Source organism: Corvus moneduloides, chromosome Z (assembly GCF_009650955.1).
Source record: "Corvus moneduloides isolate bCorMon1 chromosome Z, bCorMon1.pri, whole genome shotgun sequence".
NCBI lineage: Eukaryota > Metazoa > Chordata > Aves > Passeriformes > Corvidae > Corvus > Corvus moneduloides.
Window position 1 is genome coordinate 24,675,455 of NC_045511.1, and position 27,025 is coordinate 24,702,479.

General features: G+C 38.1%; 1 protein-coding gene, 1 long non-coding RNA gene and 1 other non-coding gene across 5 annotated transcripts; 2 read left to right on the forward strand and 1 right to left on the reverse strand.

Moving 5' to 3' along the window:
• The first annotated feature begins 527 nt into the window (after positions 1-527).
• LOC116437689 lies at positions 528-3,689 on the forward strand. Its single transcript, XR_004237415.1, has 2 exons — positions 528-824; positions 1,878-3,689. It is a non-coding gene; the product is annotated as an uncharacterized LOC116437689 (long non-coding RNA).
• Positions 1,526-1,654, forward strand: LOC116438645. The gene has a single exon (XR_004237863.1). It is a non-coding gene; the product is annotated as a small nucleolar RNA SNORA47 (small nucleolar RNA).
• On the reverse strand, positions 2,838-26,448 carry AGGF1 (angiogenic factor with G-patch and FHA domains 1). Of its 3 annotated transcripts, none has more exons than XM_032095707.1 (14): positions 26,242-26,448; positions 25,117-25,213; positions 24,471-24,652; positions 23,589-23,735; positions 21,589-21,777; positions 12,820-13,171; positions 11,199-11,310; positions 9,859-9,910; positions 7,731-7,832; positions 7,206-7,371; positions 6,877-6,959; positions 5,727-5,854; positions 4,757-4,856; positions 2,838-3,929 (listed from the first exon to the last, which is right to left on the reverse strand). In XM_032095707.1, the coding sequence occupies exons 1-14, from the start codon at positions 26,428-26,430 to the stop codon at positions 3,729-3,731; spliced, it is 2,100 nt and encodes a 699-aa protein (XP_031951598.1). In that variant the 5' UTR covers positions 26,431-26,448; the 3' UTR covers positions 2,838-3,728. The 3 variants fall into 3 exon arrangements, with proteins under 3 accessions (XP_031951598.1, XP_031951596.1, XP_031951599.1); XM_032095705.1 differs by having other exon boundaries at positions 24,447-24,652; XM_032095708.1 differs by lacking the exon at positions 12,820-13,171 and adding an exon at positions 17,657-17,726 and having other exon boundaries at positions 24,447-24,652.
• Between the last annotated feature and the right edge of the window lie 577 nt (positions 26,449-27,025).

The window sequence follows — 27,025 nt, forward strand, 5'->3', positions numbered from 1 at the left end:
CCATTGTCCTTGGACAGAAAAGGGAAGGAAGACGAAGACAAGGCCCAGGGAACTTAAGGAGCAGGGACTATAAGACCTTTTACAACAGACGGGGCAGGGCATGGCAAATTTTAAGTCAGCTCGATGTGAATAAGGTATTCTGAGACTACTGCAGTGCTGGCTCCCTTGGTGGGCCGCGCTGGCCCTTCCTGGCATGTCTTTATCAAGATCACTCCTGAGACGCCTCTCATTCATTCCTAGGAGCATTTTTAAGTCAAAATGTTAAAAAAAGTCATGTAGGTGTATTTTTAAACTACTATCTACGGCCGCCGTCTTCACTTGTCTGATTGTCCTCTGGTAAGGTGACGGATTCCCTGCTCCCTTCCCTCCTCCTCAGCTGCAGAGCAGCACATCAGCCGCAACGTCAGGCATACATCCCAGCGCCGTTCCCTTGGCGAGCCCGGCGGGGCAGCCCCGGGCGGGGCGGTGCCGGCCGCGGCCGTGCCGGGCTGGGCGGGTCCCGCTCCGCTCTTCCCCCCGCGCCGTGAGACCACACAAGATGGCGGCAGCTCAGGGCCGCCGGGTCCGGGCGGGGCGGAGGCTCGCGGCCGGTGCCTGCGGCGGGAGCTGCGCGGCCTCCTCGGCACAGCGCAGGGAGCTAGACCGTGACCCACATTTCTTCCCATGCACTACTAAACGAGGAGCTGCAGGAGCGGCAGGAGAGGCAGCGTGTGTACTGCTTGCAGCGCTGAAATGACACCGGGACACTTGGGCACGGACGGAGGACAGCGGGTGGTGCGCTGAAGGGCTGAACCAGGATCACTGCTGCTGAAACCCGTACGCAGGTATGTTCATCAACAGAGAGACACTGCTGGATTAAAATAAGGTGGAGATGAAACCCTCAGTTTAGAAATCAGAACTCGCAGAGAAAAAAAAAAATCCCACACTGAAAGCTCACAGTACTTGGAAAAAGACGACACAGAAAAAAATCCGTTGGAATGCACCTTTCAGTACGTCTTGTTGGTAACCAGGATACTGGTTTTGACCTCTCTTCCTGCTGCTGTGAAGGATTTGTACCTGCTGGCATAAAGCCCCAGTCAGGTACCCTTCACACAACCAGCTGCAGCAGCTTTGCTCGAACAAACATTTCAGTTTCATCCTATGGTATGTTTTGTAAAAACGGTTCATACGCAGATAGTTCAGGGCCTCTGCTGGCATAGGTGTTTTGTTCAGTGTCTTTTGCACAACACTGGTTGCACTCCGTGTCTTTATGTGTCAGCTGGATTGTTCAGCACTTAAGAATGTACCTACTATTCTTTGTTTATTTTAAATTTCAGAAATACGCTTGCTAAGTTGGCAAAATTCACTGTTAGGACTACAGAAAATAGTTTGTTTATATAAACAGATTAATTTTATCCTTAAGAACTTTAGGATTATACTTACTCACTAGCAGTATTTATATGTAAAGCAAACTGCTAAAACTTGACTTTGGCTGTATAAAAACACAAGTCTAAGTATCCTAAGTTGGGGAAGACAGTGGGATGGTTGGAGGACTGAGAAGGTAAGACAGTTAAACTTTATGCTGTATCTTACTGGTTATAGCCTCCAAAATTATAATAGTGCAATGGCAACTCCTGTTCCCCTCCTGACATGAGGGAAAGCAGTACTGCATTTGCACATAAGGGTTGGACACCATTGGTGGTTTTCACCTCATTCATTTGTACTTAAAACTTTGCAAGAGGTCACTGAGGTAAAGGATGAAGTCATATTTAGCTCAGTACAAGTCTTCCTACTCAATAAAGGCACACAACTGCTTGATGAGGATTACTCAGACCTTACTTCCAGTTGTTTTGTTAACAATCTGTGTATTAATGGAACTGCTTTTTCCACTTCCCTAGGCAGCATCAAGAGAGAATATTTGTCACACCGACACTGAACCAAGACTAAGCTTCAGCCCTTTATATGGAACTGCTGAAAGAGGAAGATGCAGTACTGAAAGCAGTCAGTTTTGACTGCATGAGTCCATGCCTCTCACAGAAGGCAAATGATGTCTTCAAAAATTTCATGAAATGCAAACTCGGTGGTTCACTTTTCTTAGAGCTGTTACACATGAATAATTGGGGAGAGGGAAAGTTACGGTTCTTACTCACATCAAATTAAAACTTATAATTTGATTTACTCTGAAGACTGCAGAAGTAAAAAAAGAAAAAAAAGAAAGAGCCAAAATGTTCTTTTAGTATACAGTGATTTTTTCCTCTTACTAGCAGGAATAGCTTTTTAGATCAACGGTGAACTAAAACTTAATGAGTACAGAAAAGGACTTACAGAACAACATTTTTTCACAGCTAGAAAAGGATAGCCTCTGAAAATGTGAAGTTGCCAATAAAAAGGAATGCAACAGCAAAGTACATAATAGAGCAATACCTGTATATTATTGCAAGAGCAATAATACATGTCTATCACTAAATCAGTAGACAACTAACTGCTTACAAAGGCAAACAGTAAACTAATTTTAGTTATGCTGCTCCAGGCATTGAGTGCGGATAACTGTACCTTCACCTCTGTCTGCAGAAGTAAGGTGTGCTTCAGGTTGTAAACTAGGGTGCATTTCAGGATTTAAATAATAGATTGGACCTTTTGCTTTATAGTGTATGCATCTAGATTAAGACAAATGGCTGGTAACTTGTTCTGGTTTTACTCCACAGTGCCTGCAAGATCTGGTAGGATGGTGAGAATACCATGTTTCCTTGGACAAGTATCAGAACTTAAACTTGAACAAAGTGGGATTAAATTTTACTCATTTTAGAAGAGCACTCCTATTCAACATATGGACAAGACAGTATGAAGAAGCACGCTGCTTAAATTGACAATGATTTATTGTGTTTAGGAACATTCAATAAATACCAGTCTTTTAGCTTAGTTTGGGAATCCTTCCCCATCAAAAATCAGTTGTTTGTGTTGGTTTTTTTTTCTGGCATAAACTCCATTGCCAGCAATGGATGTATCAGAAAAAGAGGTTAATAAATACAAACAGACAGCAGTTTTCTAAACATACCTCTTCTTTTAAAGGCATGATACAGATTTACTAAACAAATCTCAAACAAGTTCTTCACAGAAGAAAATTTTGCTACAAGCTGTCTCTGAACATTGTTTTCTTCACTAATGCTGGTAGTTTATTTCATGGAGTACAGTATTTATGAACAGTAATGTTGAATCATTTAAAACCAAGCTTTTTCCCCCTTTTCCTTTGCCACAGGTATGCTGAGACATGTAGCTAGTACTGAACTGTACGAATTTAAGAGTGGTGTGCCTCTTGTCGAGCATTTAATGGCAAACATGAAGAAACAGCACTATGGTACTAGGGATCTGGGGGATTTTTTTTTTTTAATCTTGATTTTTAATCACTGTTCAAATGTTAAAGGTATCATAACTAAATGTAACAGATGTTTTGTGTAATTTTCTGTAAATGTAAAAACACAATGGGAGATTCCTGCTTGTGACGAGAATAATTTTCAAGTACTTCAATTTGAATATCCCTCTAAACTCCATTCATTTCTTATTAAAAATGTGTATAAAAGCATGAAGACTACAGAAAACCAATTAACATAACAGAGTTAATCTTGAATAAGTTTTTCCACCACTGTATTTTACAAATAACCAAACTCCTGCTTTAGCAAAAGCAAAAGGAATAAAAAATTCTCTCCCAACTATTTATACTCAAGAATTACCTTGCTGTGGGACTAGATACTTCAGTCTACAGTCCCTCTAACCCAAGGTGTACTCTTAGGTGTATCCCTTTGTGATTTAGGGTCTTGGAAGTTTTCAGCAAACCTCTCTCTTGCTTTATCCCAGTTCTTTTTATTCTTGCTCTGGACAAGCTGAACATCTTCAATTGAGGCTGGTCTCCTAGTACCCAAACCTGCATGCTTCTGATGTAACTCAAGTTGGATCTGTCAAATACATTAAATATTGTTGTAATTGCAAGTTAGGTATTCTAAATACTACAAATTCTGTTTTTCTAATACACATTTCACCCCCTGTCCCCAAGCAGCTCTCTTTCATGTTCTAATACACCTAGATCATATATAAACAATACCATGAAAATGATGTGTCAAATCACCACCTTTGGAACTATGATCTAGAGTGCTGAATTATGTCCCCTGCCACTAACACTACTGTGAAATACACCTCACTGAGTGAGCAGCATATGATTCCTATGCTGGTTAGTTTGACAACACAGGGCATGGAGTGGCTCTGAGCAGCATTACTGCCAAAAGACAACACATCTCTGGTGACAAAAATGGGACTAACGTGGCTGCCACAGAGACCCGCAACTTGGTGGCTACAGTGACTTCAGCTGGCTTTTCCTCTCCAATGGCCCATCACCTAGCTTGATTTTTGTGCTACATCAGCCTCCGAGAAAGTGAAGAATTCCACCCTAAACCAATCTTAATTCACATCACTTATATTATTCCAGTTTTCCTCCAGACTTTGTATTCAAACATGAGATTATTAATTCAATGGCTAGAAGCTGTCTGTCTTCCTTTGCTTAGTTTTCTAATGAACACAGTCTAGTGAAGGGACAACACTACTGAAAAATTTCAAAATACCTCATTAGTCAAGGAAAATATAATTTGAGATTAATCCTACTGAGATGATTTCTTCCTAACCGGGGTTTTGAAACATGGCATAGTGAATAGTGGCATACAATTAGATACTTTTCACTACAGATACATTTCCATTATTTTAGTTTCAAGTGAAAACCAGAAAGACCTACCGGATCCTTCATGCCACCACCATCCTTTCCCAGGCCTTCCCCCTTCTTCCATCCCATCTTCTCCAACATTTTGTGTCCTTTGTTGCTGTTGCTGATTTCACTGCAAAGAAAGTTTAAGATAACTGATAAGAGTTAGAGAGTATAGAGTATGTTTTCAACTACTGAACAACAGAAATGTGCATACATATGCTGCTCTAGAAACCAGTAATCAATCCATCAAGAGCTATCCAGAAGATCCTTGCTACCTTTTGCAAGTTCCTGCAAGAATATCTTTGGTTAACAAGCCTCTGGTCAATATCAGCTTTCTTAAAACTCCAGAACTACTCGCTTGCTTTAGGAGTTAAAAGATACATCATGGGTAGCATGATTACACTAAGATAAATGCAGTAGCGCTGCCAAATCATCTTAATACACCTATTTCATCATCTCACACCTCCTTTTTTTAATTTACAGGCACCTACAAGTTCATGTTTCTTAAAAAAAAAAACCCAACTACAGCTACAGAGGCAAAATAACAACAGAAGGAACATCAAATAAATACATGTCCTACGAGTGGCTGGATACTGACAGTGAGAGAAGCTGCAGGTGAAAAAGTCTGCATTTATATATACATATTACTGGGACTGAACACAAAAATGAAAATTGAGCCACTTGAAAAACAGACACTACTGAAGATGTCAGTAGTGCAGCTGGGGAGTTCTTTAAATTTTCGAGTTGGTAAGGAAGTGATCTAAGCATCTTTATGGCCAAGCTAATTTCTGTATGGAAGGTGAGGAGTTAATAAATAAGACCATGTGAAATGGGAAGTGTGAAAGGTTAAAATTTTCTATCTCTCCTAACACAATATATACAGGTAATTTGTAATCTAACAAGCTGTATGCTAGTAACAAATTGATACTTACTTATGATCATTTTTTTTAAGATTCACAAGAGAAAGACATGGGGGATACCTTGCCCATGCCCAACTTACATATGAACAGAAGCTGAACCATCATCTCTCTGGAAGGTTCCTTCACTTCCAATGGTCTCTCTGCGTTTTCCTGCTCTGTCTTTGTACTTTGGATTCTTCACTGCCTTGTTGTCTTCATACTCTGTGTTCTTTCCAAGCAGATTAAATTGCATCATGACAAAGAGGGTGGGGTTTAAATTCTTTATTTTTGGTAATTTCCCTTTTTCCCTCCAGAAGTATAGCAGCTTCAGCCTATTTCATTAATTCTAAATCTTATAACAAAATCTGTAGTCCTCACTTAGTATTTTCTTAGCCTGCAGGCATACCTTGTAAATTGCATTATTGCCATCATCATGTAATATTGTCAAATTCAGTAATTTCTCAGAAACTGTAAATAAAATAACAGATTCTCTTGAATCTTCTCTTGGTATAAAGAGTAAATCTCTCAATATTAAGCAGAAAACCATGTGGACATGCCACTGGCTTTTTATATAAACATTTATCCTGTTCCTCAGCAACTACTTTTTTTCAGAATAAATGACAGAATTAAGCATGTTTACAGATTCTGTATCAGTATTATTTTGGTACCTGAAGAATTTGATACAAATTATGGCATTCTGTTTTCTACATTAATACTTAGTACAAATGCTGGAAGCAACCACATAGTTGAAATTATCTCTACAACAGAAGTAATTTGAATACATATATATTATATTGCCTGTATGTTCCTGTTGATATTCTTCTATGGACTTAAAAACCTGAAAAAATTCCTTCTTCCTTCCGTAATTTTTTCAGTTGCTTATTGTGTTTCCTTTCCAAATAAAAGATAGGACTGTGATTCAGTGAAAACTTACTCTGCAGAAATAAAAATAGAAGTGTCTTGCAAAATCTTAATTTCAAAAGGACTAGGAATCTTGTTGATCCTTTGAAAGGATCTTCCTTCTAATTTTCAATGGAACTTTCATGCCCTCTTACCATCATCTTTCTCTGTACAGGTTTGTAAAGAATAATAACTTAGTGTACAAAAGACAAACCAGGCTAGGTTTTAAGGGCATTTGAAAACTTGGCTTATTTAACGAAGTCTATAGCTTAAAATAGGAATCACGAAGTAATTAAAAAAAAAAAGTGGTAAGAACCACAAAAACTTAATCAACTTCTACTGTAAACTCACCTGTAAACCGTATTTTACCCGTATTTGTTTTAATGCTTTTCTTCTGACTAACTCTCTCTCTTCTTTGCTAAGTGCTGGACAAACTAAGAGGAAGAACACAGGATTGGATTTCTAATTACTAATGTAACAATGTTTTGAAACAAACAACAAATGTGAAAATTTTTGTTCTAACATAATTATACATAAGATACATATACCATGAAGAAAATACATCATTATATATAACTATTCCCAGTTGACGAGAAAATTATATGAAAATGGAACTAGTTATTATGTTTAGAAAGTAAATAGCCATAACAAAAAATATACCCAGTGATAATATGACTAACCAGAAGGCTCCTTTTTCTTGTCCAGGCGAAGGTGTGCTCTAACTTGTCCTGGTTCACATCCATCACAAGTATCACTGCCGGGGTGGATATGAAAAGAAAGCACAGTTTCGCCAATCTTCACTTCATCTCCATGCTCCAGGACGTAGGGATCACATTTTGTTTTAGGCTACAGTAAAAGAAAAGTTTTGGCAGCCAAGTTACTCAACTACTCATGAAAGACATGAACTCTATTTTATGCACACTGCTTACAACTCAGTAATTCAGTATGGCCTCACAAATGTAGGCAAGTATTTTAACTACAGTGGGTATTTCACTCTAGCAACTGCAACCATAGTGAATTTTTCCTAGTATAACCAAACATTAAGCACTGTATGTGGCCCTAAAATCAGAAAGAAACCAAGACAGGCCTTCATGTATGAAAGAAGACATACAATGGCATTGTAAGTGATTTGCCATAACATGTTTTAAATGGCCACAAGATTAGTTTTCTGCATTGTATAGAGCACTAAAACAATAGGTACTCACCTGGAGAATCTGATTTCCATTAACCACTGTTCCATTCTGACTGCCTTGATCCACAAGAACATAATTTTGCAAATCGTGGTCAAAATATACTTCTGCATGAAACTGACAAATAGAAGCCTAAGTTAAATGTTCTTGTCAAGCGAGTACTTCACAATTTAAATCTTATTTTAAGGTAAGATTTCAGAATATATTTTGAGACCTTAAAAATGAGCAGCTCTGGTTTAATAGAGTATTTCACATCTTATGGTTTCATTCTTGTGCAATGTAAATGAACAAGCCACAATAGCATGAGCTAACATATACAGTTAATAATGTAACTGTTTTGTTCATACGATGATTCAGGACTGGACAACTATATTCTTCCAATGTGGCAAGTGTGATTTACTTAAAGAACTGCAAGATTCAGTAATATAGCCTTTTAAACTGCTCTTGTCAATAACAGGCTTTTTGCTTTTACGGTATGTTATAGCATTGTCATTTAAAAAAAGATCTCATTCTGCTTCCATTTACTTGGTCTTTCGTATCTGAAATAACTCCCTTAATGCCATGCTTTTGTAACTTTCACATAATTCACCCCCTCCTGCATCTTAATACCTAGGACAGAATCAGTACCAATCTTTTGCCGTTTCTTTCATCTCCTTTCTGATATTGAGACTAACAATCTATTTTTTTTGTCTTGTTGCAGTTCTATATAGGTATTGCTCCCAAGCCCACACAGACCAGAGAAAGCACAACTCCTGGCCAAATTAATAAAGAGATGCACAACCTCCAGAAAAGGCCACTGAACAAACCAAAGTACCAACTTCTCCAGCCTACTAGAACTTCCAATAAAAGCAGTAAGTCTAGAAAAGTGTTTCAAATTTGACAATTTCAGGCAATTGAAGTTGCTGCTTTCAATAAAAAAAATAAAAATATATATTTTGAAGATTAGCTAGCATTTCTTACTAAATGGAATATTCCCATAATGATGGAGACTGACTAGTTCATTCAATACATATTTTATTTTCTACTTCTGTTTTACTGAATAGAACTAAAACTTCTAAAGAGGCTAAATCTGCAGGGTGTAGCATTTTTTAAAATCTCACTTTCCACTCAAGAAAAGCAAACATCAAAGTTGTCCACAGCTAAAAAGTAAGAATACTATAGAAAACAAACTAGTATGTAACTTTTTGTTTCCACAGATATATAATTTATCTTTTCACCTTTGACTCCTTCTCTGAAAAGTGAAGTGACTTCTTATATAAACTGTCAGTACCTGCGAAGTACTAAACTGGTAACATTACAGAAAAGTAAAAGCCTTTTGGGTTTTTATTTGCCCAGTTTCAAACACACGCCTGAGAAAGTTATTAATAGCAGGGAAATATTTGCTCTGGAAATTATTCAGTATGATATACAGCAGCTGATTACTGAGAACTATCATTTAAAATAGACACAGCAAAGTGTGTTTCATGAGATACTTGCATTTACAGATGTTTTTAACTAATTTTTTGTTTGGATGACACGTCAATCTACAGTTTTCTTTTATTATGAGTGCTATATTTAGGGTCTGTGTTGCAGTATTTAGCAAAACAGAGCACAGAATTTATAACAGAACAAGAATTTCCATTCAATCTACCACTGAAAGGAATTCTGTTAATTTTTCAAACTCCCTCTACATCATTTCCACAGTTGCTTAAAGAAAAAGAAAATAAACCATTTTGCTCTGAGCATACTGCAAGGACTGCTTTACTTGGTAACAAAATTCTTACTATCTGACATCAAAATTTTATATACCATTAGTACTTAACAGGGTTTTTCCTCAAGTTCAATAACTATAAAATTCAAGATTCAAAATATAACTTTTTTACTGTGCATTACACTGTAGATTAGCAGAACTCAAATTTTAGAAGAGTATTTAGCTTTTCTAGACTTTGAAAACATGCTGTTGTTTGTGTTAAGCTCCCATTCAGTAAAATAGTGTGTGTTTTCTTTTTTTCTAAATTCAAGTCTGGCTAAACCCATATCTCACTCTGAAAGTTCTTTCAAAAAATTAACATGATTTTCCAAATTTAAAGCCATAAAATCTAAAGCTTAATTCATACATTTATGTCTTTTGATCTACCTTTCAGCAGACATGAACAAGAATTACCTTACTGACTCCAACTTCAGGAATCTGAAGTGTGTGTCCAACATCTTTTTCTCTGGAAAGGCAAGTTGATATACAAATCACAACAAAGTAGAAATATGTCTTGTGTGGCTTATAAAAGGTGTATTTCCGTTGAACCGTAATACAGTATTTCTCTTCTAAGCTATTAGGAATTTTTACAGATACAAAACATTGTATTGCTATATACACAATGTAAAGACTTGCTTCAGGTCCCTTCTGCCATTTGTATAAACTATACCAAGCAGGTGATTAGTAAGTGATCAAATGGTACCATTAAATTCTTATCTATAAACCTGACATTTCTATCTGAACTGTCATGCAATGCCTGTAAGTAACAGTCTGAACTCTGCATCCTTCAGGCTCTTCAGTGTATCTTGGCATCAGTCCTCAACAGTGAAGTTAAATTCTTGGTCGCATTAGGCAGGCAATACAAGTAAAGAAAGAGTAATCTGTACAGGGTGGGTTTTGGTTGGTCTACATTTTTTGTTATTAAAACACTGTAGCAGGAAGAAGGGATTTGTGTATTATTATTATTGTATTATTATACTGTATTATTATTATTATTGTGTATTAGATTCTTATACTAAGGGATTAAGAAGCAATGCAGCTAGTAAAAGCCCTATATGCAAATTCAAAGTAGAGTTGTCTGTTCATCTTCACATACATGGACTTCACCTTTAAGAGCAAATCAAAACACATCTATCAGCATTAGATAGAAACAGCTTTTCCAGGGTGAGGTTTTTAGTAAGCATGGAAAAAGCTTTGCATCATCATTAAATTCATCATCCACAATGAACAGATCAGATTTAGAACTGTAAGAATACAGTCTAGCACAAACCAACTTACTTTTCTAAAGCCCATGAACAAACCCTACTGAAATCTGAATGTGTGAGGAAGTCCAGGATATTCTTCCTTGTGATCCTGAATTTCTGAAGGGCGTTTTTCCATTTTTGAAAAAAGTACTTTAGTGGCCTGGAACAAAATTTACTTACTTTCTAGGAAACAAGTTTTCAAAGAAGGACTTGCAGCTGTGCTGCCACTGGGGCTTGGTCACAAGATCGAGTTGCCACTAACAAATTTTCAGGTCTGCTGAGCTGCACTAACTGTGTATACTGTTATGTTATCACGACAACATGCTGTTATGTGACCTGACTTGAATTTCTTACTGTGGACTAACCAAACTCAAGAGAACCACAGAACTGCTGCAGCCTAGGAACACAACCATGAAGAGTAGTGTTAAGTGCTTTCCACAGCTGTCAAAGTGAGGTTGTTTCAGATAGAAAAATATATATATATATATATAAAGTTTCATTCTGTTTTACCTTCCAATTGTAGCAGACTTCACAGCAGTGATAATATAAAGTGACCCAGTCTGTAGAACTGGTGATCTTATTACAATTACTCTGATACAAGGAGGCCAGATCTTTTCTTCATCTATAATTGTATAGAAAAAAAACCCCACCACCATTAGTACCAACAAATTACAGTTTTAACTTTATAGTCCATAGTTTTTAAAAAACTGAAAAACATTCTGGCATTACCTAGCAGAATAATATGCAACTTTCATAAAAAGAAATGTGTAACCACATCTGAGAGAAAACTTTGATGAGATTATTGTTTCAAAGGCTTTCTGACTGCACATCAAAGTATTACAAATGTTTTCCTAATTCTAGTTATTTATATGTGGACAAGTCTTTAGTTACAGCAATAAAATATATATACATTCACAAAATTTACTAGTATATTGTAATTTATGGATCATTAATTGTAACAGATTAGAAAACAATTTTACTTTGAGAAAAGGCAGCACCTTTCTGTTCACCACATCACAGACCTCCTGCATATCAAACTTTATATATGACAATTTCTATGTCAAGTGTATTTTTACCAGTTTTTTCTCTTAGGAGCACTATTCATCAACATGGATTAGAAAAAATAATAGACAGAGCCTACAGATGCATATGCTTTTTTGCATCATTATCCATTAAAATACTATATTCTAACAGCTGTATGAATTCTGTACTTGGATGTACATTTGTAGAAACAGTCTCCAATGATCTCAGCTAGGAATAGATAGATGAGAGGATAAAACCTTTAAAGGTACTGGGGGAAGAGAAATGCTCCAGTTTTTGTTACTTCAGCATTACTGCAGCATTGGATATTAAGAAAAGACAATTTAGTCTGAAAGCCTGATGGTAGCAAGCACATTTTGGTTAGCATTAATCACTTAGAATCTGAGTAGTTAAGTAAAGTAATGAAAACATAAGAAACAAACTGACAATACAATACAGTTTTCTATAGGTTATATTTCATTCTGTGATTTGGCTTATCCTTTGCTCTGACTGGCTGCATCAAGCTTTTCACAGGTAACCGTCATTTTTTTTTTTTAAGGACCTAGCAGAACACTTAGGTATAAAACAGCATACAGGTTTCCTGTCTATATCCATTTCTTACAAGTTGCCATTGGAATATAAACAAAATATGATTTCAACTAATACTCCATGTTGCTTTTCACCACAGTAGATCCATCTTGCATTCAACTGTACATGATGGTTTACAAACAGTATCAGAAATACTGTATATTAATTTAAGAGAGTTAATACATAGAATTACTGTGAATTACTGGTCTAGAACCCCTGTTTTAGCAGCAGAGGTTCTTTTCTCCTTTCACTTTCCTAATCAAACCACATTTTTGCAATCCCAGAGGTTTCCACACAAGCACAGATGTTATACTCAAGAAACAGCTTTCATAAAAACACTGCTACTTACTTTTGTGCAAGTGAAGAAAGGGAAAGAAATGCTGGTAACATACAGCACTTTTTAATTCAAAGTATCTCAAGTCAAATGCTTTTATATATTTTCTTTTAATTATCCAAACTGTAATTTTTTTAAGAGGCTCCTGGAAAAATACAGTAATATCGTATATAATCCACAATAATTCACCTTCATTTTCTGAGTTTTCTGAATCACCAGTTTCTTCACTTGTTAATTCCTCCTCACTGTAGGCTTCACCCTCAGAATCTGTAATTTCACCTTCTTCTGGTTCACTCTCTGTGTCTGCTGTTCTACTGTGATCTGTATATGCTGCAGCATCTGGTGTACTTTTATAGGAATGTGAATTTATACTGTCTGTAGAAACTGATTCTTTGGCTGATAGACTGTTTCGTGGTTTTGTGTCCATTTTAGTCTTTTTTCTTACATTTGGAGACTCATCTTCTTCAGTAGAACTTACTTGCTCAGTGGTGGAAAAGCAACTCAGACTGTTAGATGACTTCTGGTCTTCTGTGTCCAAATCCTGGAGGGGAGTTATACAATGTTACAGTCTTTACACACTGAGTTTTGCTAAAGAATGCTGTTAGCCTGGAAGTAAATTCTTCACTTAGGAAGAATTATTTTTAGAACTATTAAGAAATAGTTAAATTTCCAGAAAGTTTTACACATGCAGTAGGCAGAACTTTTACATTTCAGTAAAAATATTTCCATATCTTATGTGACTGAGACCATCTTCTATTTGTGAACGTGTGACTGCCCTCCTCTTCTAAACTTCACTTATTCCTCTTCTAAACTTCACTCTTTTCTCACACTTTAGAAATGTTTAGAAACTTTAGAATCTTGTCCTCATTTTCAAATGCGTACAACATCACTTTGAATATTTTCCTATTTTGCTTTTATGACACTCACTTCTGTCCCTCTCTTATTCAATTCTTGCAACTTGCTTAGAAGGTCTTTAATTTATCTTCATTGCATCTTCCTCCTGTTTTTGTCTTCTTTTTTATTACCACGGTCTAGAATATCTGGAATGCCCACTCATGCTTCACCTATAGACCTGTTCTTCCTCCTTTCAAAAGTACATCTTTAAGAGAGTCTTTAATCAAGATAGCATAGAGGGTATAAGCTTAACTTCTGGTATGTGAAACAGTTCTACTAAAAATCCATTTTCTACTTCAAGAAACTTCTCAATTTCTCTACTGAATATCAGACAGATTGGATTATTACAGGTTCTTCCACTTCCACTTACTTCAGCATCAGAAAGAAAAAAAACCCCAACATTTTTTTAACTGAGAAATCTAAAATTTCATATTAATTTTTGCTAGAGTACCTTGAAAATGTAATTCTCAATCTAGTAGCTTGACAACTACCTTAGAAAAAAATAAAAAGGAAAAAAAGGAGGAAAAAAGAGAAAAATGAACAGAAGTGCCTTTAAAAGATAAAATCTCAGATTAAATTATGTGTCATTTTAAGTTTAGAGTGAATGCATTCAATTGCCTTGAATTGTACCAAATATTGCAATACAGCAGGTAAAAAATACCTCCTCGACTTCTTTCCGTGTTTCTATTTCAAGATACGTGAAATAACATGAATGTTAACATCATGGAAATTAAACCACTTTCAGAATTGTAAAAATGCATCAGTGGCACAGACTAAGACAAACACAAGAATTCCTCTCAGCTGTTGGATAGGCCAGCGCACTTTTGAAACACTTTCAGTAAGACAGCAGGTTCTCAGGTAAAACCAGTGATTTTTAAAAAGGTTTTCATGCTTTAAGTGAAAGACTGTTGGTTTGTTCAGGGTTTCTCTATAATGCACTAGCCCTCCTCCCTGAATCCTCTAAATCCTTGAGCAGAAAGGAACAGGATTGCAAGGTCCCTGTGTAATGTCATTTATTTTAAACAAAAAGCATAGTAATCCTGCCAAAAGTAAGCCTACACAGTTTAGACATGTCAAACACATTACTTCCATTAGTAATATTTTTGGAAAATCTTATTTTCCCTTTTATGAGTTGTTTTTTCAGTGTATTTGTCTTTGTCTATATTTATGTTTGGTACGGGTATTAGATTGATACCAAACATACCAAGGTGTTCTGCAATCTAAAACATATTGCTTCTATAATACTGTAAACTAACAAAGTAGCTCAGGGTGTTCTAATCTAATCTAATCTGAAAACAAAGAAACTACACTATCTGCTCAAATCAGAAGCAAGGTGAAACAACACTTGACTGTGATGCACTAATGCCCAAGTACAATGGTCCAACCACTCAACTCAACTCCTTCTCCACAGTGAATCCCGTGATATCCCAGGATTTTTGGCATCATTTCAGGTATTTTAAACTAGAAAGTAAAAAGGTGCTGTTTCAAAGCCTGGCTACTAAAGACACACACTTGGTTCTGTGTTGAAAACAGGAATTTTTAGAACACTCTTATAAGCAGACTAAGGATTCCATTCATACATTCATTCTACAATTTTGTCAATATGACCATTAAGCCTCTTCTCAGCAGCTTCTGTATTTTTTCACTTTGCTACATTCAGCTGTTAAGAAAGCAAACTAAATAGTCAAGTTTGATAAAAATGCAGTCTTCACATTTAGAAAACCTTGTATGAAATAAGGATTTTAAAATTGAATATGGATCTTTACAAAGTGTATAAACATTAAGCATGGGGATACTGAATGAACCTTAAAGCATTTGAAAGGATCTTGTGGTGAAGAAATCCTTTTCCATTATGTATAAAATGTACTGGTTTTGCCTGGAGTAAAGCTAATTTTATTCACAGTGCCTAGTGTATGGCTGTGTTTTGGATTCGTGTTGAACACATGGTTGATAATACAGAGATGTTTTATTTATTACTGAGCAGGGCTTACACAAACCAAGGCCTCTTCTGCTTCTTGCACCACTCCACCAGTGAGGAGGCTGGGAGTGCACAAGGAGTTGGAAACAAGACACGACCCATCCAGCTAATCTCAACTGTCCACAGGGTATCCCATACCACACAGCATCATGCTTAGCAATTAACCCTAGGGAAGGGACAAGGAAGCAGGAGGGATGTTGAGAGTTTGGCCTTTGTCTTCCCCAGTTACCATTACCTGTGCTGGAGCCCTGCTTTCCTGGGGATGGCTGAGCACCTGCCGGCCCAGCCAGGGAAGCAGTGAATCAGTTTCTTGCTTTCTTTTGCTTCTGCGCATGTGGCTGTATCTCAACCCACAGGTCCTCTTACTCCTATCCTTCCAATTCTCTCTCCAATCCTGCTGAAGGTGGAGTGAGTGAGCAGCTGCCTGGGGCTCAGCTGCTGGCTGGGGTTAAAGCATGGCCGACTACCAGTACTAACACAGTACACGTGTAGCACGTATTAAAGCGTAACTATGCAAACACCACCTAATGCCTTGCCTCCACATAGTCATTGCTTAAAAACCAGGAACTGGCAGTGAGCACAACATTTGGTAAATATTACCCTGAACAATGCAATAAATTCTAGCAATGCACTTGATTTCTCAATGAGTGACTAACTCTTCATCCCAAACTTGTGCTACGAGACACAAAGTATGCAAGTACATGCTCATTATAGCCATTTTTTACACCATGATATTAGGCACATACATTTTTTCAGTGTTGCTTTGCCCAATACATCTAAATAGTAGACTGACACCAACAGTCATGAGTTAGACATGGACTGACTCCATGTGACCCAGGTCTGAAAAACTTTCTATCTACTGGGTATTACCACACTATCTCTGAGATTTTTCTCACTAAGCTGAGAGGTGTGATCAATCTGATCAATAATAAACTATTTTTTAATAGAGTTGAGTTGGTTCACATTTCTGCATCCCTGACCAAGTCAGGCAAAAGTACTTTGAAATCAGGATTTTTATGTATCCCATCAGAACTGATCTTATAAGAATAACAAATCATGCTTATGTGAGTGGAATTGATGGTTTTACATAAAGAATAGGCCACAAACTACTGATTACAATGACCTTTTGAAATGCAGATTGTTCTACTTAGAAAATATATATTATCATTGTCATTGAACTGTTTTTCTGAAAAATTCAAGATATTTTAAGCATTTAAATATACTTTTTGCTTTACTGTTACAGAGCAAGATATTTTGTCTTTCAAAACTTCAATTTTTCTGTATTATGGCTGATCAACATCCATGTTCATGCAATTCTTCAGCATGCCTAAAAATTAGAACTTATTATTGTGAACATAGTTAGCTCAATTCTAAGAACTGCACTGTTTAAACTATTTTTTTCTAAATTTATTTTATACAAAACATAGAAATATAGACAAATACAACTTCTCAAATGTGTAGCCTGTTCTTTCTTGGTTTGCTAGAAGTTCAGTAGGTGATTTAACAGAATCATGGGTTCTCAAAACTCTTCTACAGGACTGAATAGTACATCTTTAGCACTGACTCTCTCAATTTGAAATACTAATCTGCAATTCAGTATTTTACTGAAAAAGTATTTTCAAACACTTAAAAATAGCTCTTTCACTCAAATGACTAAGCTTTCATGTGCTAAAACCATTTCACAAGTACTTCAGTTACTCTCATCCACCCTACACAATACTCAATTTTCCAGTGCAAAAAATCTAATTAAATGCCAGAAAAAAAAGCTCTTCCTACATCATATAGGAGCCATTTTGTACACTGGTGGACAGCTCTGAAATATGGAGAGCAGTAATTTACCTTACCTAAAGAATGAGTAGTTTCTTTAGTCCAGAGCCTTTATATTACACAGGGATGCTAAATACTTCTCTTCCCAAATATTCCAGAATGCCATCAAAGTTTTCTTCAGATGCTACTTACACAGTATTTAAAATATATTTCAAAGCTACTTTTCAGGTGAATGGATTTTGATCAAATAGCTTAAAAAAAATATTAATTCCTTTAGGAAAAAATGTATCTAAACATCAATTACTAGATATTATTTTTCCTTTAATAAAAATACCAAGGTTAAAGGTAAACATCCGTGGACCAATGTGTTTGTTGTCTCAACTCTACCTTTACCAGAAGCTGCCAATCCAAAAGAAGAAATCCTCAGATTAGCCATGGTTTCTGTCAACTGACGTACCTAAAGATGGGATGAATATCAGCAAAAAGTAAACTACATGTGATGAAAAAAGTAAAAATCACTGCTTCAAGAGTTCTATGGGAAATACTACTGAAACTGCCTTGTCTCTCCTACAGAAGTAGCTACAATGTGTCTATAATGGAAAGAATATGTTAGAAGTTAATTTTGAATACCAATCTGAAATAGAATTTACTAGATGGTACTTTGAAAATAAAAAAAAATTAAATTTAAAAACAATTTATGGGAAAAAATGGCATGTGTCAGACTTTCCTTCTAAATTTTGCTGTATGTTTCTAATGGTGCCAGTGGAGCAATTAGAACTGCAGGATCACTACTGCACAGTCTATTCTCCAAACTGTATGAAAGCCCTGGATCTTCACATTGGGCCAGGGATCCCATTATTATTTATGCCACCATTTTTGCTTTTTAAACTTTTCCAAATTTACTTATTTAAGGGGTTTTTTTGTACAAGAGAAAATACCGTGTTTCTTGTCCCACCTTTTTTCTAACCTACCCCTACAAAAAGATACCTGAACTAAACTATATGCCTAAAAGTTTCAAGGTATCCCACTAATCTTTTTATGTGACCTGCACAGGGGCTAATACTTCATCCTGGCAAAAAAAAAAAATCCTGATTGTCTATTAAAAGCAAGTAAGTAGAGATGGTATACTTTGTTTCATAAGTCAAAAGAAAACTATTTGTCATATATTCAGTTTAGTGACTGAAAAGAAAGGATTTCTTTAATGAAAGTTCTTGTATAAATTAGGAACATTCCCCAGGTGACAGCAAGTCCATGGTTCCCCCCACTACTGTTTTTTTACAAGTAGAAGTACATTCATTTTAGCAGACACTTATGAGTATTTTCTTGTTTGGTAATTCAGCTTGTTGAAAATGCAACAATATTTTGGTATAGCCATAGCTACCAAAACCATAGCTACCAAAACCATCTACATAGAAACATATGCTTGATAATCTACATACATAGCTGCTAAATTTCCTTATTTCTTGTATTTGGCGATTTTTAAGTAATACTAAATATCTATCAATATTTTTTTACATTTATTCCTTTAACTGAAAAAGAGAGAAAAAAAATTTAAGATTCTACAGCTAATTTAAGATTAACTACAGCTGTCTTCCCCTGCTTCACATGGATAATCTTATAAACCACCTCAGCTTCCCCAAGAATTATAATGTTCAGGGGGTGTACATTGTTTCCAAAAGTACACCCTGGTTTCTTAACACTAGTGGTCCACAGCCCAGGCATTTAACCAGAACTTTCTCCTACCTGTACCACCTGTAGAAAAAGGAGGCAATGTTGGGACCATTTTTCAGGCTAGCAGCACAATTTAATAATTGATTGGGAAAAGCAGTAATGAGGTACTAGTCTTCAAAAGCATTGTCATAACTCTAATAAATTAAACAGTGTTCAGGGAAAGAAAGGGCAGAAGGCTGGGCAGTAAGTTTGGAGAAAAATATTTCAATAGACAATGCTTCTACTACAAAGTCCTACTTAAAACCAGAGGTTTTTACTTTTATTCTATTATGAACTAATTAGTGCCTTTGATAATACCAGACTAAACTGGACAACAATTATACTCCCAAAAAATACCATGCATCTATGCACTTGACTGTGCAGTTTATAAACTAAATTTTCAGTTTTATAACAGAAAAATATAATCTTTTATTTTAGCAAATCTGAATCTTTTATATTAATGTAACATAGATTTTTTAAGTGATTAATAACCACAGTACAAGAATAAAATGTCTTAGGTATGTAAACAATGTCAGCAAGGTACTTTTTTCTTCTAATGCCAGCACTGCATTTACAAAGAAAAGCGCTGACAAAAAGGCATTCTTTTATTTTGAAGTTTAAAATGGAGAGTGTTTTATGTTCCACTTCATATTCTCCCTGGTTTTGTTTAAAAATTATAAAAGGCCATGATTACTTCTTTAACATTGACCTTCACTCCCTGTTCACAGAAGGAAAGATCTGTGCACTAGAGTATACTTAAATGCTTTCCCTGTTACCGTGTTGGTCAAACAAATGAATTTACAAATAAAGCAAAGTACTCAGTTCACCATCAATAAAACACATGAGAAAAAACGGATGTTCACCTCCTACCTTGCGACTGTGAAGTCTCACAGAAAGGATTTTTTAACAAGACTATTTAAATAAAAATATCAGTATAAAGTAAGTTAAAGACAAACCTCTATTTCTAGTTTAATCAGATTACAGAAGCAGACTGTGATGGCATTCAAAAACGTAGTGAACATTATTAGCTAGGTCAGAGCTATACATGTCTAAGAACTTTTATAAACACTCTTGTTGGTTTAGGTAACAGTTCATTACAGAACTAAATTTAAGAGACTTATTAATCAGTTTATGATAAAGGTACTCCTACAAGTTTTTCATGTTTCTTTCCTGACACATGATGGATAAAGTTCTGTACTGACCAATGTCTTTTGAGAGTGGCAGAATGCTAATTTAGTATTTGCCCAGAGCAGGCCCAGAACCTGGGTGCTGCTAAAACGGCACTTCCATTGCATTAGCTCTCGTCTCTTAAGTCTAAAGAATCATTATACTTAGTGTTGCTAAGTATCCAGATCAAGTTTTCCAAATGGAAGGTTCATGTGAAATTTCCTCAAGGAGTAAGAATTCCTGCATTAGCCACGATTTGCTTATAAAATGTGTTACCAGCCAACAACCACTATCCATTTAACCTAATTGCACTTTTCCTTAATGTAAACAGTTTCTATTTTCAAATCTTTCAGATGACCTCAATCCTGATTAAAAGTTTTTAACTGTGCACTGATGCTATGTGACTATTATGTACAGGTACCTGTACAGTAACATAATTATTTCAGATTTCAACCAATCTGCTTGTCTGAGGGCTACATAACGAAACTATGTAATGGTTAAAGCAATAGCTTTGAAGAATGCAAACCAAGAAATCAATATATTCAATTTTATCTCAACATAATAGAACAACTTGGCAGAACAGGACTCAACATTAATAACACTGTTCATGAAGGAAGCGCTTCCTGAGGTTTAATAGCTGTGTTAGAACTTCTTGGTGTTTTAGAGTGAGTAATGTTTTTCAAGGCAGACACTATACACCACATGGTATGCTTTCTTAGCACTCAGAAAAATTTTGTAACTTAAAATACAAATTAATTACAATGAGCATTTATTAAGATGTACAGCTTATCCACACACGAACAAATATGAAAATACATTGACCAAGTAAAGTATCAATAGGAGAGCAGAATATGCAAAGAAATAGAACTCCAAGAAACCAATCCCAAATGATAGCAGAGATACAGTAAAATGCCAGTGGACTAAGCTCTGGAATGCAGTCACAGAGAAAGGATTGTGCATAAGTGTATTTTCAAAATTTACACTTTTTTGATTCCTAATGTGAATCTGAAAAAAACCCAACTGAACAAAAAACCAACAAAAAATCACAAGCCAAAATCCCAAACCCAAGACGTTGCCACTAACACTTCATTTCTGACATAAATCCAACCCACACAACACTGAATTCATTCTCGTGTGCCTGCTAATCAAGAAACTTCACTGATACTCAGTTTTAGACTCCTTTACAGTTGGGTAGTAATAAAATAATATTGAAAAAGCAAGGGGATCCAAGTTAAAAGTTTCACCCTTAATCATTCAATGGGAAAGTTATTTGAAAGTAACTACATGTTAGCAACCTCCTGTATATAGTTTACGTATGTTTAAATAGTTCAAAAAATAAGCATACATTCTCTGCATAAAACCAAGCCCCACAACCTGTAAGTTGCATCATGGACAAAAACCCAACAGATTTTGTATTTTCTTTCTGTCATTTCTGAAGTTACCTTATACTCATCTGCAGCAATCCACTCTGGTTCTTTTCTCTTCTTTTTCCCCTTTTTATCCTTGGTGTGCTTAGTACCAGAGGACTGGTAAGACTGCAGATCCACTCGTGAATGAAACTGGTATCGGCCGCTTTCCACATCACAGTAGTAATAAATTCCAGTTGCTGGGTCGTAATACAGTTGGTTTTCCTTTATAAGAAATGAAGAACAATATTATCATCACTTCAGTAAATACACTGATCAAAGAAACATCTGATTAATAAAGAACCACATTTGAAGTTTGATAAAATGAATGAACTGTGGTGGCTTGATCCTGGATGGCTACCAGATGCCCATCCAAGCACTTTGCCAATTCCCCTCCTCAACAAGACTGGGGAAGAAAATAAGATGAAAAGCTCATAGGTCAAGACAGAGAGGTCACTATCATGGGCAAGCCAGATTCAACTTGGAAATATTTAAAATAGAGCTGGAAGATAAAGCCCAAATTAAAAAACATGTCTCCCAGTCTCTTTTTTTTCACAAGTTCAGCTGTACCACTTCATCCCCAGCTTCTCAACCGGTCTTCCCCCACCTGAGTGGTGCAGGGAAATGAGGAGTAGAGGGGCTGAGGTCTCTGCTGCAAATATTTCTCCCCTGCCCAGCATGGGACCTTCAAGAACTGATTCAAGCATGGGTCCTCTACAGGTCACAGGAGCCCACAGCTCCTACCTGGAAGACCTACTCTGGGCTCTGGCCTGGGTTCTCCACAGGTCAGTTCCCTAAGGAGCTGCTTCTGTGTGGGATCCTCCATGGACTGTACTGTGAGTAGCTTCAGTGTGGTCCGCTCTACAGACTGCAGGAAATGGCCTGGTCTAGTACTTGGAGAACCTCCTCCTGTTCCTTCCTCTTTGGCCCTGGTGTTCACAGGGTTATTTTTCACACTCACCCCCACATACACACTGCAGTGTGCACAGTTATACCCTTTCTCACGCTGCTTTCAGAGAGGCACCACCAGCTTCTCTAATTGCTGTGCTGTGCCCTGCAGTGGAATCAGCCATGCCCAGGTAGCCCCTGGCCTCCTCCCACAGAGGCGACCTCTGCAGTCCCTGGCCCCATCATCAAAACTTTGCCAGTAAACACACTACAAGAACATTTCCTGTAATTCAGAACACTTACTGACCAAGAAAAGATACTATTTTGGATAATTTACCATAAACTGTAATCTCTAGCCCCAAACATTTAGGTATAACTAAATCCACAAACTATGTCAAAAGCAATGCTATCCTTTTAAGACCTTAAAAATGAAGTCCAGAAGCATCCCGAAAATAAACAGTTGTGTACCTCATGCATTTTTTAAAGTTGAGTTGAATATAATACTGCAAACAAATTCTGTTTTCAGCACAGTACTGTATACGTATCTATCCATATATCTGTATACATATACACACCTCATAGGAGAAAAAGAAAACCTTGTCAAAAGCTATATAAAAATGTGTAACAAAAAGTAACCATTAAGAAGTTATGATCCATCATCTAATCTGTTTTTCTAAAGAAGTGTTTTCTTTCCTGTAGCATCAAACTAGTTGGTAACAGTACTCAAGTAAAAGCACAAACATTTTGTGTATTTTCTCTCAACATGTTTTTCACTGTGGAGAAATAACTGACTTCAGAAATACGTCTTTTTCTAAACAAGACATCTTTAAGCTCAAGCTCTTACGTTTGAGAGAGTGACAGATCAGCTTTACAGCACAAAATTTCTACAATGCCAAGTAACTTAAAGATCTAGGAGACATCAAAAAGAACTGAATTAAAATCTAAATTTGTATCTTAGCCTGCTATCTTTAATTTGACTGAAATAATTAAAAAATTAATTAACAAACTTTTAACGCTATTTATCTTCAGTAACCTGTTTTTCAAAACGTAAGATCAGCTTGGATCTTAGTTCTTTGCTCATATCAACTTCTACTAACAAAACCTTTGCAATAGAGAAAAATGCCAAGCATTTTGGAAATGATCCTTACTGAATTGTAGTAGAATCCAGTGCTATGGTCATAATACAATCCTGTATTTTCATCATAAATAAATCCGGTTTGTGAAACAGCGGCCTCTGCAGCAGCTCTCAAGCTCTCTGCCAAAGAACCCTCTGGTACTGAAGTTTCTTCTGTCTCCTGATAACAGAAAGTAAGAAAGGTAAGGGCTCTGTGAACGTGGACTGTTTCAGAAGGCAAAAATCTGGCTGTAATTTACTGATAAACTCCTACTGATTTCAACAGGACCAAGACCTCAGCCTGTGTCTTTCATTTTACCCTGGCTTTACTCAAAAGTGATTCACATCAAAAATACACACAGAAAACATCTTTCAGAGCATTCCTAAGACAGATCTCTGCTCTCTGTTCCATTTCAGCTGCTAGATGCTAAGGCACAAACTCAGTTAAGCGAGTGACCTAAGAGAAGGCTGGAGAGCAGGGAAGAAAACCCACCACAAAATAAACAAACCCCACCAACAACGCTGTTCTCCTTATATGTTGCTTCCTCATGTCAATGGAAGAAAAAATACAAAGTACTAGTTAAGAAAATCAGGATGGACATACTGGACACACTCTGCTGATAAAAAAGGTCCTGCTTCCAGGCTATGTGGGATATATGTGCCTTTCTACAAAAACTCTCAAACTCCAGAACACAAATCTAAGAGGATGATACACTTACTACATACTAAAAAGAGAACTAGTTTTGATGTACAAGGATATTATCAGCACCAGACTATCACAAAAAGTCATTTTGTACAAAGACGTCAGGATCACAAGCACATCTTTTAGATGGAATATTAACAGAGTACTGATTTCAAAACCAGTAAAACCCCAGACAGTCCAGAAAGAAACCTGTGAATTCTGGACGAAACTTTCCTCTTCCCCATCTTCAATAACTTTGATGCTATCCTTCCTTAGCGGAATATTAGCACCTGTCTCCGATTCTTCTGTGGAATTATGCTCAGTGCCTTCAGTCCCGTGACTGTGCTGCACTGGTAGTTCAGATGCACAATCTTGAGTATCAGTGTGATTGTAATAATTTTCATAGTAGTAATAATCTGCAGGGGGGAGGGGGGAAGAGAAAGAAAAGTTGAAGTTGCATAAATTAGCAATGCAGTATTTTACTAATGCAGTTTAAGGATGCCAAATCTTAAACTGGAAATTTATGCAAGTAGTCTAACGAAAATCAAATATTAGGTAGTGCCTCTACTTTGAATTTACTCTACTCTTACTGAACAAATTATGTCTTATTGTAATATACTTCAAAGATTGGTGAAGCATGCATGCTTGCAACATGAGATTACTACGTAACAAAGTACAATGGCATGAATTCTGCTAGTCCATGCCACACTTTATCCTGAATTAATGGCTTGAATAAATAGGAAATAATCTGAAAGATAATGTCAAGTTACTGAGTTTAATTCAGCAAAGGATATAGACTTGAAATGTATTCTATATTACAAAATTTTCAAACTAAGATATTGTTCTAGATGCCCTTTTAAACAATCACCACCCCCTCTACCTGCTTGTGACCATGCAGCACAATCCTCTGTCTGTACTTCTACACTAGACGTATCTTTCTCCTTTCTATTATGGATTTCTTTAGTGAGTTCTTCTACCTGAAAAAATAATTGCATGTTAAGAACACAATACTGTATTTTAGTGGTCTGCATCTCAGAAAAGAGACTCAGCCTATTTTGCATTTCATAATTCAAACAAAACATAATGGCACCACAGGTGTTTGAAGTGATTTTGTTTGGCAGGAGATAATTTTGTACTTGAACGGCTGGCATAAAGAAACACATAATTTCTGCTCACAAAGGATCAGAGAAACTTAACTGAGGTTATTCCTAAATGCCCACCCTGTAAAGTTGCATTTCAAGCAATGACCACTGTTCCGTGGTGACATCTGTGGCATTTACAAACCCCAGAATGTTCTGAACTAGAAGGGATCCACAAGGATCAAGTCCAACTCTTCGCCCTGCATGGGACATCCCCAAGAATCACACCATGTGCCTGAGAGCATTGTCCAAACGCTTCCTGAGCTGTCAGGCTTGGTGCTGTGACCACTTCACTGGGGAACCTCTTGTATTACCCAAGCATCCCCAGTGTCAAGAACCTTTTTCTAATATCCAATCTAAAACTCCCCTGACACAACTTCAGGCCGTTCCCTCGGGCTCTGCCAGAGAGATCAGTGCTGTCCGCCTGCCCCCCCTCACAAGGAAGCTGTACACTGCGATGAGGGCTCCCATAAACTTCCCTGTTTTGTCAGAAGCATTTACAAGGTAGTCCTTCCACTCTTCCTTTACATCACACTTCGTTTAACAGACTTCTTTTCCTCTGCTACATGTAATCTTTCCTTCTGACTCCAAATCTAACCCTGCGGCAGAGAAGGCGTTACCATTCTCACTACCAAGGTCTGACTCGAGCCCTCAGACCGGCTCTGGCCGCCCGCAGGCCAGGAGAGCCCGGCTGGCTCCGGGAGCCGAGGGACCGGGTGGAACGGGCACGTCGAGTGGACGGGACAAGCGGAGCGCGGTCCGTGCGGCACCCGGTCGAGGGCTGGCGGCCGCGGGGGTTCCGTGCCGCCCGGGCCGGAGGGGGTGGAAGGGCCCGAGGCCGCGGTAACCGGGGCGGGGGGCCCTACCTGCCTCCTGAGCGCCTCGGCGCCCTCCCGCTCCCGGCGGTACAGGCGTTGGGTGCGCCGCAGCCGCCGCCGCGCCCGCTCCAGCTGCGCGCGGCACGCGCCTAGCTCCGCCTGCAACAACGCCGCCGCCGCCGCTGCCTCCCGCTCGCCCGGGTCTGCCCGGTTCTCGGCGCCCGGCGGCGAAGCCATGGCCGCCCGCGCGCCCCTACGCCGCCGCCGCTGCTCAGCGCCCCCCCTCCGCCCGCCCCGCGGCGCTGCCACGGCCCCGCCCGCCGGCCCCGATCACGGCCATGGCGCCCGCCGGGCGCGAGGGCAGGAAGCGGCGCGGGGCGCGCGCCGCCGCCGCACCGAGAGCTGTCCCCCGCGGGGCGGGAGCGCGGCGCGCGGCCCGGAAAGGCGGCGGGAGCAGCCGGAAGCGGCGCGCGCGGCAGTGCGCGTGCGCCCGGGAGAGGGCTCGGCTGCCGCGGGACGGGCGGAGCGCGGGGCCTCGTGGGGACGGCCCACACCGGGAGCGGGGGCCGCGGGGCTGCTCGCGGTCCAGCGGCAGCGGCGGGGGGAAGCTGAAAGGATGAGCAGCAGCCCCCAAAGGCGGGGCGGTCTCGGGGCCGGATGTGCTCGAATCTCTTCCCGACCTCCGCCGTCACCTGCGCTTACTCGTGCCAGGCAGAGTTGGCTGCTGGTAGTGGGCCTCAGGGTTCCAGCTGCACATCATATAGCAGAATGAAAAGTAATTCTAGCGTGTACTTTCATACAAAAGTATGGCATATTTTTGTTCGGTTGTTTT